The 17,088-nt window shown below is 37.5% G+C and overlaps 1 protein-coding gene across 2 annotated transcripts in view; it reads left to right on the plus strand.

The window, feature by feature from the left end:
• Positions 1 to 1,660: 1,660 nt before the first annotated feature.
• ppp2r5cb (protein phosphatase 2, regulatory subunit B', gamma b) overlaps positions 1,661 to 17,088 on the plus strand; it is a 33,772-nt gene continuing 18,344 nt past the window's right edge. The window contains exons 1-4 of one of the 2 annotated variants that reach the window (XM_084091580.1): positions 1,661 to 2,033; positions 2,614 to 2,673; positions 4,585 to 4,747; positions 14,974 to 15,173. In XM_084091580.1, the coding sequence (XP_083947706.1) occupies positions 2,007 to 2,033; positions 2,614 to 2,673; positions 4,585 to 4,747; positions 14,974 to 15,173 (450 nt within the window). In that variant the 5' untranslated portion in view covers positions 1,661 to 2,006. Of the gene's footprint in view, positions 2,034 to 2,613; positions 2,674 to 4,584; positions 4,748 to 8,257; positions 8,492 to 14,973; positions 15,174 to 17,088 lie in introns of those variants that run through there. The other variant, XM_084091581.1, reaches the window with a different exon arrangement.

Genomic DNA, 17,088 nt, shown 5'->3' on the forward strand with positions numbered 1-17,088 from the left:
TCGTGCAGTTTCCGCAGCACAGCCAATAACCGCGCTGACGCTCGTCTGTTTTCCCATAGCGTAAGCTAGCCTTACACAATCCTCGTTCCCTTATCTCAGTATCTTCTTATTACAGAATTATCTTCTTGCAGTGATCTACAGGCACACCTGAACGCCCTCTGGACATCTCTGGAGATCACCGATCTCAAGCCTCTAATCGTTTGTGGCGACTTCAATGAAGATCAGCTTTCTCACTGCAACAAACCTATTCTTAATTTGTTTGAAGATGAAGGACACACAGTTAATCAGCACCAGGGCAACAGGAAACACACTCTTCTGGACACACTCGATGCCAGAGCCGGAGTTCTACAGGCGTATCATGATCCTGTGTATTGTGCTTTAGAATACATCAAATATATCAAAATCTGTATCAATCACACATTCAACACTGCTGTAAGATAACATCTTTATTTCAGGAAAAAATAATTCTAATACAAATAAATATAAATACCTGAACTGTTCACATTTTGTCTACTTCTTGTGTGCATGTGTGTGTGAATGTGTTAGATATAGACTGACTTTTATTAAACTAACTTTTTATATAAACTAACTTTTATTTTAAATTATTTAAAAAATTCAATATTAAAAACAAGAATGTTTAAAAAAAAAAGTTTGTTAAAAAACATGCAAATGTTAAAAAAGTACAAACTTTAAAATGTCTCCTAGAAAAATGTAAAAACAAGATTTGAAAACAAATCTTTAAAAAAAAATGTTTAAAAACACAAAAATGTGTTCACTCATTTTCAAAATATTTTGTAGATTTTTAGCAAATAAAAGTTTACAAACAAAATGTTCTAAAATGTTCAACCTTAATATAAATAAAAAACAAATGTTTTCAATTATTTTTTGAAACATACAAACGTTCAAAACCTTTTTTTTGTTACCAAAAACATAATAATGCAAAAATAAAAATATTTAAAAACAAAAACGTGTTTGAAAGGTTTCCAAAAACATTGTAAATTGTTATTAAAAAAACACAAAACAAAAGAATAATGTTTAAAAAAACGTTTCATTTAAAAAAAATGAAAACCTTATTTTAAAATGTTATTACCACAAAACATGAAGCAAAAATGTACAATTTTATTGTAAATGTTACTATATACAGTGCTGTGAAAAATTATTTGCCCCCTTCTGATTTTTTTGCATATTTGTCACACTTAAATGATTTAGATCATCAAACAAATTTTTATATTACACAAAAATAACCCAAGTAAATACAAAATGCAGTTGAGTTTATACAAACACACATATATATATATATAGAGAGAGAGAGAGAGAGAGAGAGAGTGCTGTCAATTGATTAATCGCATCTAATGAAAGTTTGTGTGTGTGTGTGTGCGTGTGTGTGTGTGTGTGTGCGTGTGTGTGTGTGTGTGTATATAAATAAATAAATATAGCCTATATATATATTTCTATATTATATAGGGACTAGGTTTAAGTCTAGTCTGTGAAACCGAGGGTATATATTAAACACTATATACATATATATATATAAAATGTGTTTAAACTGTATGTACCAAGCATTTATGTAATATTAATGTCGGGCTCATACAGTGAGTGTCCATCAGATGGCAGCAGAATAATACAAAACACATAATAAAACAGCGCCAACATTTCAAACACTCGACAGAGACACGAGTCCATAAAGCAGCGAAGTGAACATAAATAATATTGTGTTTATAAAGCACACATTATTTAACTGCAACACTGAATGATTAATGTCCTCAGTGTAAAATATTACGTTAATGAAATGCGTTATTTCATGCCTGCATATGATGAGAATGAAAGAACAGTTGAAGTGCAGGAGAAGGGAAGATGCAGGATGAGTTCATTATCTGTTCAGTTTAGTTCAGTTTAATTCAGTTCAGTTCAGTTTAGTGTGGTAATTAACCAGCTGCAGGAGATTCTCTCACAGACACACACTTACTGACAGACTGACTGACTGGAAACACACGCTTCTGAGTGCCATGCCGAATAAAGTCAAGAAAGACAAGGTGAGATACATATTCCCGGGGTGTTATGTGGAGGAAAATCTGAGAAAAATGGGAGAAATATGGATTTATACTCGGATCAAAGAGGCAGATTAGTTTCATCCCTCAGCTCGAGACATTAGCATTCATGCTAACTCCAGTTCTGCTCACCATAAACCAGGTTATATAGGCGTGATATTTAAAACATTCAACAGATTTACATCCCTATTTGTCAAACATAGCACTTTAAAGGACTTTAAATGAACTGTGTGTGTATTTATGTACAGTTTATTTCTGTTTACGTCCAGGTTTCTTAGCGAAGCTAACTTTAGCCGGTTAGCAGGATAATATTGGTGGTTTCTCGGTTATGTAAATATTGTTTTCACCGAATGCGTGATTGAATGTACAACATGCTTGTATATAAACATAAAGTTTAGGTATTTTTTAGTGCTATTTGGTGTTGCAGTCAAGGCTTGAACATTAGGTGCTTGAGCTGGATTGCTAATTTCAGATGGTCTCTTTCTGTTCACAAAATTATGAAGTTCTTATTTTTTGGGGGGGGAAATGCAAGATCACTTTTTTATAGTCTTTATTTTCTTAATAGGATTCAACAAAATCTGTAAAAGTTGGTAAAACAGGAGGACAGGAGAACTCCGAACATGAGGTAATTCAGACTGGATTTTGTGATATCTATCTATCTATCTATCTATCTATCTATCTATCTATATAATGTTTTTTATATGTGTGTGTATATATCGTAATTTTATTATAATTTTGTTGTGTGTTTTTGTCATTTTCATTAATATTATAGGCTATATATAGCACATCAAGTTAAACTAAATGCAGATAAGTAGGGATGCACTAATATGAAAATTTTGGCCGATAACGATAATTCTTTATATTTGAAAGCCGATCACCGATATATTGGCCTATAAATCTAAATACAATTTTTTTTAAATGAATTTCGAGAGCCTGATTACAAAAACAAAAGTCTCAACATGTCCTAATCACACAATTATAATGTTCTCATTATAATTTTATGTAGCCAACATGACAAAAATATGATTGAAAATATGGAAAATATGACTCTGTTTTCCTTTTCAAAGTGATTCCAGCCATATTTCGCGTATTTCAAAACCATCATGTTGAACAGTCGCATCTGAAGTGTCTCAGCTGAAGGAAATAATACATTATTTATCGGCTTTAATATATCGGTACAATTTTCTAATCGGGCCGATTGAACGTAAAAAAATGAACGTATATCGGCCGATACCGATATGTTGGCCAATATATCGTGCATCCCTAAAAATAAGAATTGTTTAATAAAATAAGTTTACGTTTTTAAATATTTTACTTTATTTCAACCAACAAAAATATTTTTTTCAGGGTTTAGTTTGTTAGCGATAATAACTCGTGGTTTCACAACAGACCATAGCCGATTATTGAGAGATGTGGATGTGTTCATGATCCAGGCTCTCTTTGGAGACACTCGGGGCAGATTTGGCCACAGATTAAAGGTTCTGCGCTGATGTGCATCCTAATGCATGCGTGCATTGATGCTTTGTAGCGAATTTATGAAAGAAAATAGATGCCTGCAAAATGTTGCCATTGCATGACCTAAACGCGTTCTTTTATACATAAACCTTAAATCTTGATGTTGATTTATATGAAAGCTTGTTTCCGCCACAGAATGAAAAATAAAAAAGGTAATTCTTACTTTTTATCTATTGCATTTTATAAAGTCAGAATTGTGAGACATAAACACGTAATTTCGACTTTATATCACGCAATTCTGACTTTATATCACGCAATTCTGACTTTATATCTCGCAATTCTGACTTTATTTTACACGCAATTCTGACTTTATATCTCACAATTCTGACTTTATTTTACTCGCAATTCTGACTTTATATCTCACAATTCTGACTTTATATCACGCAATTCTGACTTTGTATCACGCAATTCTGACTATATCTCGCAATTCTGACTTTATATCTCACAATTCTGACTTTATAACACGCAATTCTGACTTTATATCATGCAATTCTGACTTTATATCTCGCAATTCTGACTTTATATCTCGCAATTCTGACTTTATATCATGCAATTCTGACTTTATATCTCGCAATTCTGACTTTATATCTCGCAATTCTGACTTTATAACACGCAATTCTGACTTTATATCATGCAATTCTGACTTTATATCTCGCAATTCTGACTTTATATCTCGCAATTCTGACTTTATATCATGCAATTCTGACTTTATATCTCGCAATTCTGACTTTATATCACGCAATTCTGACTTTATATCTCGCAATTCTGACTTTATATCATGCAATTCTGACTTTATATCTCGCAATTCTGACTTTATATCACGCAATTCTGACTTTATATCTCGCAATTCTGACTTTATATCATGCAATTCTGACTTTATATCTCGCAATTCTGAGATAAAAAGTCACAATTATCTTTTCAAATGTTTTATTCTGTGGCAGAAACCATAGATTAATGCACACATTGTGCATCAATGCCTTTTACTTTAACTGTGAAATGATAATAGAAATGTCTTCATCAGGGATCGAACAAGAAGGGTGGGAACAGCGTCCCGCCGACCACACAGCTGCTGAAGGGAAAACCGTCGGGATCTCAAACCACGCTGAAGAAGGAGAAGAGAACGAGCTCGTCCAGATTCAGCCTGAGCAACAATCGAGAACTACAGAAACTGCCGGCGTTCAAAGGTGAGACCTTAAAGTCAAGTCATTTTGGTTTTCACGTTTACATTTTAATGGTTTTCAAGACAGACCGAAAGTATCATTGAGATGCTATTATAGTTTTTATGAATATTTAGATATTTTTTCTTTTTAGTAATTTTGTGTGTATATATATATATATATATATATAGTTTTTATTATAGCAAATTAAACAGGCATCAAATGTGGCTGAGAAATTATTATTAGGTTTGAAATGACATGAAGGTGAGTAAATTTCTATGTAAACTATTATTTTTTTATGATACTCTAAATAAACTATAACTGCTAGTAGGTGCCGGTAAATGTCTAAATGAGTAAATCATTGAATCATTGGTTCATCCGATTGATTCACTCAAACGGCTGATTCATTCAGGAATGAAGTAAATGGCTCTCTTTATGGACGAGTCGTTGAATCATTGGTTCACCCGATTGATTTGTTCAAACTGCTGATTCATCCAGGAATGAAGTAAATGGCTCTATGAATGAATGAGTCATTGAATCATTGGTTCACCCGATTGATTCGTTCAAACTGCTGATTCATCCAGGAATGAAGTAAATGGCTCTCTTTATGAATGAGTCATTGAATCATTGGTTCACCCGATTGATTTGTTCAAATGGCTGATTCATTCAGGAATGAAGTGAATGGATCTTTTTACGAATGAGTCATTGAATCATTGGTTCACCCGATTGATTTGTTCAAATGGCTGATTCATTCAGGAATTAAGTAAATGGTTCTATGAATGAGTCATTGAATCATTGGTTCACCCAATTGATTCGTTCAAACTGCTGATTCATCCAGGAATGAAGTAAATGGCTCTCTTTGTGAATGAGTCATTGAATCATTGGTTCACCCGATTGATTTGTTCAAACTGCTGATTCATTCAGGAATGAAGTAAATGGCTCTCTTTATGAATGAATGTGTTGCTCAGAGACACACAACAGTTCTTCTCTGGCTTTATAGGTAATATTTTTATTTGCGAAATTGAGCAAACACAGACAGTATTGTGGGTAAAACATAACACAGTATTAACTTATTTATTGAACAGTTGTATAAAATCAATACCACATTTGCACTCATGCAAATCGGGACAGAAACAGCACCGGTGTGATATTGCTTAACTATTTCATGATATAAATATAAGACCATACAGGGGCATTTTTTGCTCTAATATCTTGAATTTTAGGGAAATTCTAAGTGTATTCTAAAGCCTGATCATTTTAATGCCTTATTTTTCCATAACTACTTAATTAAATGAACGCGTTTAATCGACATCCCTAATATATTATATAGTGCACAAGAATATAGTGCAGTAATGCTTTTCATTTAATTCTTTAATACAACTAATATACTTAAACTAATATCCAGTGCTAACTCAAATGAAAATATGAAGGATCTGCTTTCACTTCCTCATTTGTGGAGCCGCAGAGACACAATTCTCTACATGTAATAATTCATATTACTTTGTCTTCCCCTTGCACATCACTGTTACTAAAAACAGCTGAGATTCATGCTGAGATCATGTTTAAAAATGCAAAACGACATTCAAACCATAAAATAAGTCACTAAGATGTGCACATGTTCTCTGATCATGCAAATCACACGTTTGCAGTGAAAAACTGGGCTTTTTAATTAAATATTAACACGCTAAACGGGAAAAAATAATCACAAAATTAATTTTAGCGTTAACTTTGACAGCCCTAATGTACATTTTAAATCAATTTTACTGGATGCATATATATATATATATATATATATATATATATATATATATATATATATATATATATATATATATATATATATATATATATATATATAGTAAAATTTGTCAATTATATTTTCAATAATTTTGATATATTTATATAATGTAATATATATAATATGCACCCAGTAAAACATTTTTTATATAATATATTTTTTTATAAAATATTTAAATATATGGATGCCTATAAAATATCTATCTACATTCTATGCATGTATATATTTTACATAGATAAATAATATATTAATTTAATAGCATAAATGCATCTGAAAGGTTCCTATATTTTAAATTGTACTCCTTAAAAGTGGCAGAATATAGTGTAAAACATAGAGAAACGCTGATTTTCCGTGTTTTGGTTCAGGGTTGGGTTTATTCCTCTGAGCTTGGAAGTTCTTGCATCTGCAGGTGTTGAAATGCGGTTTTCCTGTCAGTGTTTCTCTGCGGTTCATCATGCATCTGAGAAGGGCTTTCGTCAAACTGTTATGTCATCGTTTTTTCTTTATTTACCATCAGCGTCTCTGGTTTTACTTCCGGCTGAAACCCTGCACAGGTAAAGCCAAGATATGGTGTTTCTCGCTAAAGGACGTGTTTTAGGGAAACAACAGATTTACTGTCCTGACTGTCCGGATGCAGAACTGCTTACACACTTTTGTGCAGTTTTCAATATCATTATTATGCAAGAGAGTGTGATGATGTAAGAGTGATGTGGATGGTTACCAGGGCGTTTAAAAAAATAAAAATAAAAACAGTTTTTAAAAGCTTATGCATTAATTTGATTGCCACCCATTTAGATTATTAATGGGTATTAAATAATACAAAACAGAATCCAGAAAATATAGAACAGACATTTATCAAAAAGTAAAGTACATTATTTTTTTATTAAACCATTAAAATCCAGAACAGAATTTCTGAAAAGTCAAACATATTTCATAGGGCACAAATATTGTAAATATTAATAAACTAATAATTGTTTTACGTTTTACGAATTCAGTTGATTAGACATATTTTTTTTTATTAAAATATAATTAAACCATTAAAAATGGATTCCAGAAAAATTAAAACCGAAAACAAGAAATCTCTGAAAAAAATATTTAAGTGTTATGAATTCAGTTAATTAGACATCATTTTTGATTATTAAAATTGAATTAAACTATTAAAAAAACAATCCAGAACAGAATTTCTGAAAAAGTCGAACACATCTCATAGGGCACAAATACTGTTAAAATCTAAAACTAATGCATTTCCTACATTTTATGAATTCAGTTAATTAGACATCATTTTTGTTTATTAAAATGTAATTAAACCATTAAAAATGCATTCCAGAAAAATTTAAACCGAAAACAAGAAATGCCTGAAAAAATAAAAACTATTTCATAGGCCACTATTGTTATTAAAATGTAATCATACATTAATAAATTGTTTTAAGAATTTAATTTGATTATTAAAGTTAAATTCAACCATTAAAAAAAGGAATCCAGGAAAAACATTTAATCAGCTTCCGTTTACTTTACCAACACACACTTTTCCCACAATTCTAAGCAGCAGAGCGGCACAATAAAGTGCACATGTCACGAGCAGCCGTTACTCACTGCTCTTCACCAGCACTGGTTAGCAGTGTGAAATATCCCATCATCTGCATTCAGCCAATCAAATCCACAGGTCCCGCCTCCTCCAGCTCCCACCAGCCAATCAGCAGCCTCCTCTCCTGGTTCAGATCACATGATCTCCTCCAGCCAATCCGCAGCCTCCCTTTGATGTGTGACATCACTAACTAGCAGCTTCCCTCCAGCAGCGGAGCTTCATTTTCTGCTGAGAGTGTTTGTGCTAAAATGGAGGCTAACAGCTCAAGTTAGCCGGGCCCGTTTGGACTGATAGATGTTGACATGCTCTAAAGACGAGGCCAGGATGGTTCTGGACGCCCCGAACGCCAACGGGCCCTTTCAGCCCGTGGCCCTCATGCACTTTAGAGGTGAGACGTGTGTGTGTGTGTGTTGTGCTGTCTAGGCTGAGAGCGACGAGGAAGGTTTGCTATGCAATGATTTGTGGCCGCCGTTACGAACACAGAAGAATTTACAGCGCTGGAGGGGTTTTATTTAAATTTTTTCTTAAGGAAAACACTGATTTTTTTGGTGTGGATTCCAAATGTGTTCATTGCTTTATTTTTAGACCTTTTTGTGCATCACAAACACATGCATTCGTGAGTCTACTTGATGCATTTGATGCATAAAAATGCTGTTCATGTAGGTTTTGAAACGCAGCCTCGGGTTAATGTGGAAAACTCTGTTTACAGTGCGCTGGTTAAAGAGGAGGGGGGGGGGGGGGGGGTCTGTTTAACTAGTCCCATCCCCCCCTCAACCAGACCCCTGATGTCACAGGAAGTGATGTCACAGCTTCAGGAAGAATGCATGCATGTATGTGTGCCGAAGCTGCAGCTCTTTCCTCGCGTGCGTTAGTCAGATGAAGTGATTGAGCTTGAGATTATTCATGCATGTTTTAAACATCACATGCAAAAAGTAAAAAGTTACATGCAACTAAAGATTGATCGCTCAGAATGGCGTACGAACATTCCTGAAGTATATAGTGTGAATACTGTGAACGTTATGTAAATATCAGTGCTGTGGCATCCAAAAATAAAAGTTTGTGTTTGCATAATATACAGTCAAACCAAATATTATTCAGACACCTTCAACATTTCTTACATTATCACAGTTTATTCAGTAGAAAATGGTACTAAAATATGACAGGAACTCAGAGTTATCAAATCAGCTGATATTTGACTGGTTTTGTCCATCCTTCTGTTAGACTGTCTCACACATGAATCAGGTTGAATATCTGTCAGATGTTATGCAGATAATATGCATATGTATTTATATATATACAAAATAATTATACAAGTACTCATATATTATGTAAACACAATTTATTTGTGGATGCGATTAATCGTTTCCCAGCGCTAGTAAACATGCATAGAACCATTCATCCCAGTGAAAAGGAAGGTTGCATTGCATTATGGGATGCAGTATTCAATGCATACAGAATATTTGCATGCTGGACGTGCAGAACATTAAAGACTGATCTTTCAAAGACTTTCTTTGTGTTTAGTGGGTGCAGATTGAATCGTCGTCTTTGGAGTCAAATTGAGTTCAGATTCATTCTTTATGGTCCTCGATAGAGGAAATTTGGAGCAACGTTCAACATGCATAATATGCACATACTACACAGAATACACATATTTTTGTGCACATAAAAACATTGCACAAAAAAAAAAAGACGCTCTTATAGCTGAGAATACAAAGCTCTTAAAGTTGAACTTGCATGAGTGGGACCCGTGTGACGCTGGTTGAAATGTCAGTGTCATTGCAGTGAAGTTTTCACATGTGAACCACACTCGCCACTCCCATGTGCACCAAGGGAACCGTGAGTCGAGTTTCTCACAGGCGTGACCTTTACAGATCGCACTTCAGTATCAGGAACACAATAATCAAGATGTTTGCAATGCAAACTGAAGTTGTTCACGTTATTTTAGACCTGGTTTTAAGATCAGACTCTAGTGATCTGCATTAAATACAGCTGTAAATGTGATTTTGTGACGAATCACTGTGCAAAAATAAAACTCCATGTTGTGTAAACACTTTGAAAAGCATGAACACACATTTGAAGTTTGCTCGACATCAATGCAATATGCAAAAGTGCTTTAACCTGCTGTAAAAAGCCTGAAATATGAAATAATTGTCAGTTTTTTTATTTTTTTTTATGCAACATCCGAACCTTTACACACATATTACAAAACGATTTGGATGTGTATTTTGTTATTTATATAAACAAAAAAATGAAATTCTGATGCTTGTATGTAAATCAATGAGATCTTTATTACAGAATAGCAGATACTTACATAAAATGCATATAATATCATTATCTGCCAATAATATGTAAGATGATGTTTAAATGCTTAGTTTTATGATCAAAACAAAATTTATAGCTCATATAGTGTAATATAGTGAGAATATGGAGGGGGGAAAATTATGCAAAAAATGCAATTTGGTGCAGATGCTGATATTTATATGGACAAATAGTAAAATGAAATTCGGATACTTTTAATTTAAATCAATAACAGTGTAGCAGATACTTGCATAAAATGCATATAAATGTCAATAATATGTCTTAGTAAGATTATATTTATATGCTTAGATTTATGATCAAAACCTATGATGCAATGTAATACAATGATTACAATGATTGAGAGATGAACAAATAAACCTTCCTCAAAAGCCTGATGATCATATTTGATACGCATGATTTTTCTAATAAATAATGTCTGATAATCAGGTAAACCGAAGCTGCTTCAGTGCAGATTAAATATTACTAACAATATCAAAGTTATTCTTATATTTACTTGATAAAATGAGTGCAGATTTGACAGCAGAAAAACACGAGCTGAAGGAGGACGTTTGTACAATTACACTAAAAGACTTTTACTTGATAAAAGAGTGTAAATATCAGTCAGACACAGAAGGACTGAGGAGATTGAGTGAAACAGCGACGTTTGCATCATTAGAGGCCTTAGAAATGTGTGTATCAAATATGAAACAGGCTCACTGTGTGTAACAGGTCATTTAAAGGCCAGTTGTTTTTGAGGTTTTGATTGACTCTGGTCTTCACCTCTGCACAGATAAAACTTTGTCAAAATGAATCCAGGTCACATGGCTATGTGGAAGCAATAAACAATTCTGTATTATACATTAAGGCCAGACAAGTAATTTGTTGGGGTCAATTTATAAAGAAAAACTACACGCCTGTGCATATATATAATCAAACGCACATATCTATAGACTAAACCCGTAATACGCATGTGCACGCCATCAGCGTTTCCACATATTCATGTTTTATTTAAAGTTTACACGGAGATCATTATAAATATTTTGTTTTTTATTTTCACCGCTTGCTCCTTGGAACCTGTTTCAAGGTTTGCGTTCTCGAGCACCAAACGCTGTTGTTGTGCGGATGAGCCGGAGCGCATTAAGGGTTTTGGTTAATAACTACTGATCTTTATCTGGACAATAACTTTATTCTAGAGCTGCTGTAAAGCCAAAACAATCTCTGTTACTGTAATCTCCTGTTATCACTGTAAAGCTGCTTTGAAACAATCTATATTGTTAAAAGCGATATATAAATGAAGATGACTTACATTTATGCATTTAGCAGATGCTTTTATTCAAAGTGACTTGCATTGCATTTCAAGGTACACATTTACATTCTTATCAGTTCTTGCTTTCCCTGGGAATCAAACCCATGACCTTGGCATTGCAAGCGCCAACACTCTCCTGTTTGAGCTGCAGGAAAGCTGACTCGACTCGACTTGACCCTGGTCTCGACTTGACCCTGGTCTCTTCTTGACCCTGGTCTCTTCTTGACCCTGGTCTCTTCTTGACCCTGGTCTCTTCTTGACCCTGGTCTCTTCTTGACCCTGGTCTCGACTTGACCCTGGTCTCTTCTTGACCCTGGTCTCTTCTTGACCCTGGTCTCGACTTGACCCTGGTCTCTTCTTGACCCTGGTCTCTTCTTGACCCTGGTCTCGACTTGACCCTGGTCTCGACTTGACCCTGGTCTCGACTTGACCCTGGTCTCTTCTTGACCCTGGTCTCTTCTTGACCCTGGTCTCGACTTGACCCTGGTCTCGACTTGACCCTGGTCTCGACTTGACCCTGGTCTCTTCTTGACCCTGGTCTCTTCTTGACCCTGGTCTCTTCTTGACCCTGGTCTCTTCTTGACCCTGGTCTCTTCTTGACCCTGATCTCTTCTTGACCCTGGTCTCGACTTGACCCTGGTCTCTTCTTGACCCTGGTCTCGACTTGACCCTGGTCTCGACTTGACCCTGGTCTCTTCTTGACCCTGGTCTCGACTTGACCCTGGTCTCTTCCAAGGTTATTATAGTTTTGCTTTTTTAAATTAGTTTTTATTTTAATATCGTTTTCAATTTTGCTTTAAATTTAAGTTTAGTTTTAGTTAGTTTCATTAATGGTTTTGTTAGTTTAAGTTTAGTTTTTATTTTGCAAACACATTTCTATTTAGTTTTTATTTTATTTAGTTTCAGTTTTAGTTTTAGTAATTATAGTTTAGCAGAGCAAACAGAACACTTCCAGGGTAGACCAAAGCGAGACGCAGAGTGACGCTTTTTTCAGAGTGACACTGGTACATACAACAAAAAAACAGCTAAATTAATCTGACAACCTGCTGTGAAGCCAGTGTGATTAAATAATGAAGTATCTATGCTGTTTGTGAATGTGTATGAGTGTGTACATGTTTTTCTATCGTGGTGGGGACTTAAACCTGAATGCACACACACTCATGGGGACTTGTGTCACTGTGGGCCTAAATTAAATCACACAGAATGAGTTTTTTTGAAAATGTGTGTGATGGGTCGGTTTAGGGGTCAGGTTAGTGTGTGTGTGTGTGTGTGATGGGTCAGGTTAGTGTGTGTGTGTGTGATGGGTCGGGTTAGTGTGTGTGTGATGGGTCGGGTTAGTTTGTGTGTGTGTGTGATGGGTTGGTTTAGGGGTCGGGTTAGTGTGTGTGTGTGCGTGTGTGATGGGTCGGTTTAGGGGTCGGGTTAGTGTGTGTGTGTGTGTGTGTATGTGTGTGATGGGTCGGGTTAGTGTGTGTGTGTGTGTGTGTGTGTGTGTGTGTGTGATGGTCGGTTTAGGGGTCGGGTTAGTGTGTGTGTGTGTGTGCGTGTTAGTGTGTGTGTGTGTGTGTATGTGTGTGATGGGTCGGGTTAGTGTGTGTGTGTGTGATGGTCGGTTTAGGGGTCGGGTTAGTGTGTGTGTGTGTGTGTGCGTGTGTGTGTGTGTGATGGGTCGGTTTAGGAGTCGGGTTAGTGTGTGTGTGTGCGTGTGTGTGTGTGATGGGTCGGGTTATGTGTGTGTGTGTGCGTGTGTGATGGGTCGGGTTGTGTGTGTGTGTGTGTGTGTGTGTGTGATGGGTCGGGTTATGTGTGTGTGTGTGTGTGTGTGTGATGGGTCGGGTTTGTGTGTGTGTGCGTGTGCGATGGGTATGTTTAGGGGTCGGTTTAGTGTAAGGAGACAGAATATACAGTTTGTACAATATAATAGCCTAACCATTACATCTATGGAGAATCCCAACAAAGATAGTGGACCAGAGAGAGAGAGAGAGAGAGTGAGAGAGTGAGTGTGTGTTTGTGTGTGTGGACATGTCTCCACATGGATAACAATATTATTAGCAGAAAATATTTTGTAAAAACAAAGATAACAACAGCACCTTTCAACCTGTCAACCTTCATGAAAGCATGACATCACCAGATTAAAGGTATTTTTGTGCTTGACGGACTTGTTTTGCTGTTGCACCCGCGTCTCGCACGCAAATGAAAGGGCATTCTAAAAACGCTTCGCTCAAGTTAAAAGTTCAACTTGCGTCTCATTACCTTGAGTTATTATTTCCCATTCCACTGCCACAGACGCATCCTTTATGAACAGCCGCTTAGGACTAGCGACGTGCTGGTCCTTCATTGAGCGCGTCACAGGACAGCGGTTAATCGCCTCAGCAACTTCACGCGTGTGAAGCGCCATTTACAGGCATTTCCCTAAACAGCCACAGGTCAGACTTTCCACCAAAGTAAAGAGCTTATTAAATACGAAAACGATTATTTATTTTTGCTAATTATTATTTTATTTCAGTTAGTTTTTCAGTAACTGTTGTTAGTTTCGTTTAGTTTTAGTTTTTCATTTATTATGAATTTCTAATTTTATTTCAGTTTACGAAAATGTTTTTTGACCAATAGTTTTAGTCTTAGTTTCAGTTTTCGTTTACGAAAATAACCTTGGTCTCTTCTTGACCCTGGTCTCTTCTTGACCCTGGTCTCTTCTTGACCCTGGTCTCGACTTGACCCTCTTGACCCTGGTCTCGACTTGACCCTCTTGACCCTGGTCTCGACTTGACCCTCTTGACCCTGGTCTCGACTTGACCCTCTTGACCCTGGTCTCTTCTTGACCCTGGTCTCTTCTTGACCCTGATCTCTTCTTGACCCTGGTCTCGACTTGACCCTGGTCTCTTCTTGACCCTGTTCTTGACCCTGGTCTCTTCTTGACCCTGGTCTCTTCTTGACCCTGGTCTCTTCTTGAACCTGGTCTCTTCTTGAACCTGTTCTTGACCCTGGTCTCTTTTTGACCCTGGTCTCTTCTTGACCCTGTTCTTGACCCTGGTCTCTTCTTGACCCTGGTCTTGACCCTGGTCTCTTCTTGACCCTGTTCTTGACCCTGATCTCTTCTTGACCCTGATCTCTTCTTGACCCTGGTCTCGACTTGACCCTGGTCTCTTCTTGACCCTGTTCTTGACCCTGGTCTCTTCTTGACCCTGTTCTCTTCTTGACCCTGTTCTCTTCTTGACCCTGATCTCTTCTTGACCCTGTTCTTGACCCTGGTCTCCTCTTCTCTGCAGATGTTCCTCCGGCCGAGCAGGAGAAGCTTTTCGTGCAGAAACTGCGTCAGTGTTGCGTTCTCTTCGACTTCGTGTCGGACCCGCTGAGCGACCTGAAGTGGAAGGAGGTGAAGCGGGCGGCGCTCAGCGAGATGGTGGAGTACATCACACACAACAGGAACGTCATCACCGAGCCCATCTATCCAGAGGTGGTCCACATGGTGAGTTCTCACTCTCTCTCTCTCTCACTCACTCACTCACTCACTCACTCACACTCACTCACTCACTCACTCACTCACTCACTCACTCACTCACTCACTCACTCACTCACTCACTCGCTCACTCATACACACTCTCTCTCACTCACACTCACTCACTCTCACTCACTCACTCACTCATACACACTCTCTCTCACTCACACTCACTCACTCACACTCACTCACTCACTCACACTCTCACTCTCTCTCTCTCTCACTCACTCACTCACACTCACTCACTCACTCACTCACTCACTCACTCACTCACTCACTCACTCACTCGCTCACTCGCTCACTCATACACACTCTCTCTCACTCACACTCACTCACTCTCACTCACTCACTCACTCATACACACTCTCTCTCTCACACTCACTCACTCACACTCACTCACTCACACTCTCTCTCTCTCACTCACTCACTCACTTTCACACACACACTCACACTCACTCACTCACTCACACTCACACACTCTCTCTCACACAAACACTCACTCACTCTCACTCACTCACTCAGTCAATCACTCACTCACTCACTCACACTCACTCACTCACTCACTCACACTCACTCACTCACTCACTCACACTCACTCACTCACTCACTCAGTCAATCACTCACTCACACTCACTCACACTCACTCACTCACACTCACTCACACTCACTCACACTCACTCACACTCACTCACTCACTCTCACTCACTCACTCAGTCAATCACTCACTCTCACTCACTCACACTCACTCACTCACACTCACTCACTCACTCAGTCAATCACTCACTCGCACTCACTCACTCACACTCACTCACTCACTCACTCAGTCAATCACTCACTCACACTCACTCACTCACACTCACTCACTCACTCACTCAGTCAATCACTCACTCACTCACTCACACTCACTCACTCACACTCACTCACTCACTCACTCACTCTCACTCATTCACACACACTCTCTCTCTCACTCACACTCACTCACACTCACTCACTCACACTCACTCACTCACTCACTCACTCACTCACTCACACACACACTCACACACACTCACTCACACACACTCACTCACTCAGTCACTCACTCACACTCACTCACACTCTCTCACACTCACACTCACACACACACACACACACATGCTTCTGTTTTGTAGCATTGTAACTTAAAAACCTTTAATTCCCACTTTCAAAGTCAGAAACCTTCCATGGGAATTAACGGGAGTTAAAGGGTTAGTTCACCCAGAGATGTAAGTTCTGTCAGTAATTACTCTCCCTCATGTTGTTCAATCCCGTCAGACTCTCGTTCATCTTCAGACACAAATGAAGATATTTCTGATGAGATCTGAGAGCTGTCTCACTCCTCCATCGGCTTCTCTGTAACTGAAACTTGCCGGTCCAGAAAGTTAGTAAAGACAATGTTTAGAATAGTCCAGTGACTACAGCGGCTCAACCTCACGTTTATCAAGCGACGAGAATACTTTTTCTGCGCAAAACAAACAAAAATGTTCTTCTGTGTGTTTCTGAGTGAGTTGACGTAGTGTAACAGCGCAGCGCTTCTGGGTCGTACGTCAGAACGGAGGCTCGCTATTGGCTGACGCTGGTCATGTGTGTGATGTGTGTGATGCTGGCCAATAGTGAGCCTCCGTTCTGACGTACGACCCAGAAGCGCTGCGCTGTTACACTACGTCAACTCACTCAGTTTCTTCTTTCTCACAGAAGAAAATGAATGAGTTTTTTTTTATGGAACAGTTTATTAAATATTACAAAACAGTTTGCATGTGTGTATTATGTTTTGCATCTTATTTGATACTTTAATGGCTTATGCAGTGAGGAAAAAACAGCTGTTTATTCAGAGACTGAGCAAAAAATCTGCAATTTTGCTGCAGAT

This window comes from Abramis brama (assembly GCF_963993115.1).
Source record: "Abramis brama genome assembly, chromosome: 18".
In the NCBI taxonomy this organism is placed as follows: Eukaryota; Metazoa; Chordata; class Actinopteri; order Cypriniformes; family Leuciscidae; genus Abramis; species Abramis brama.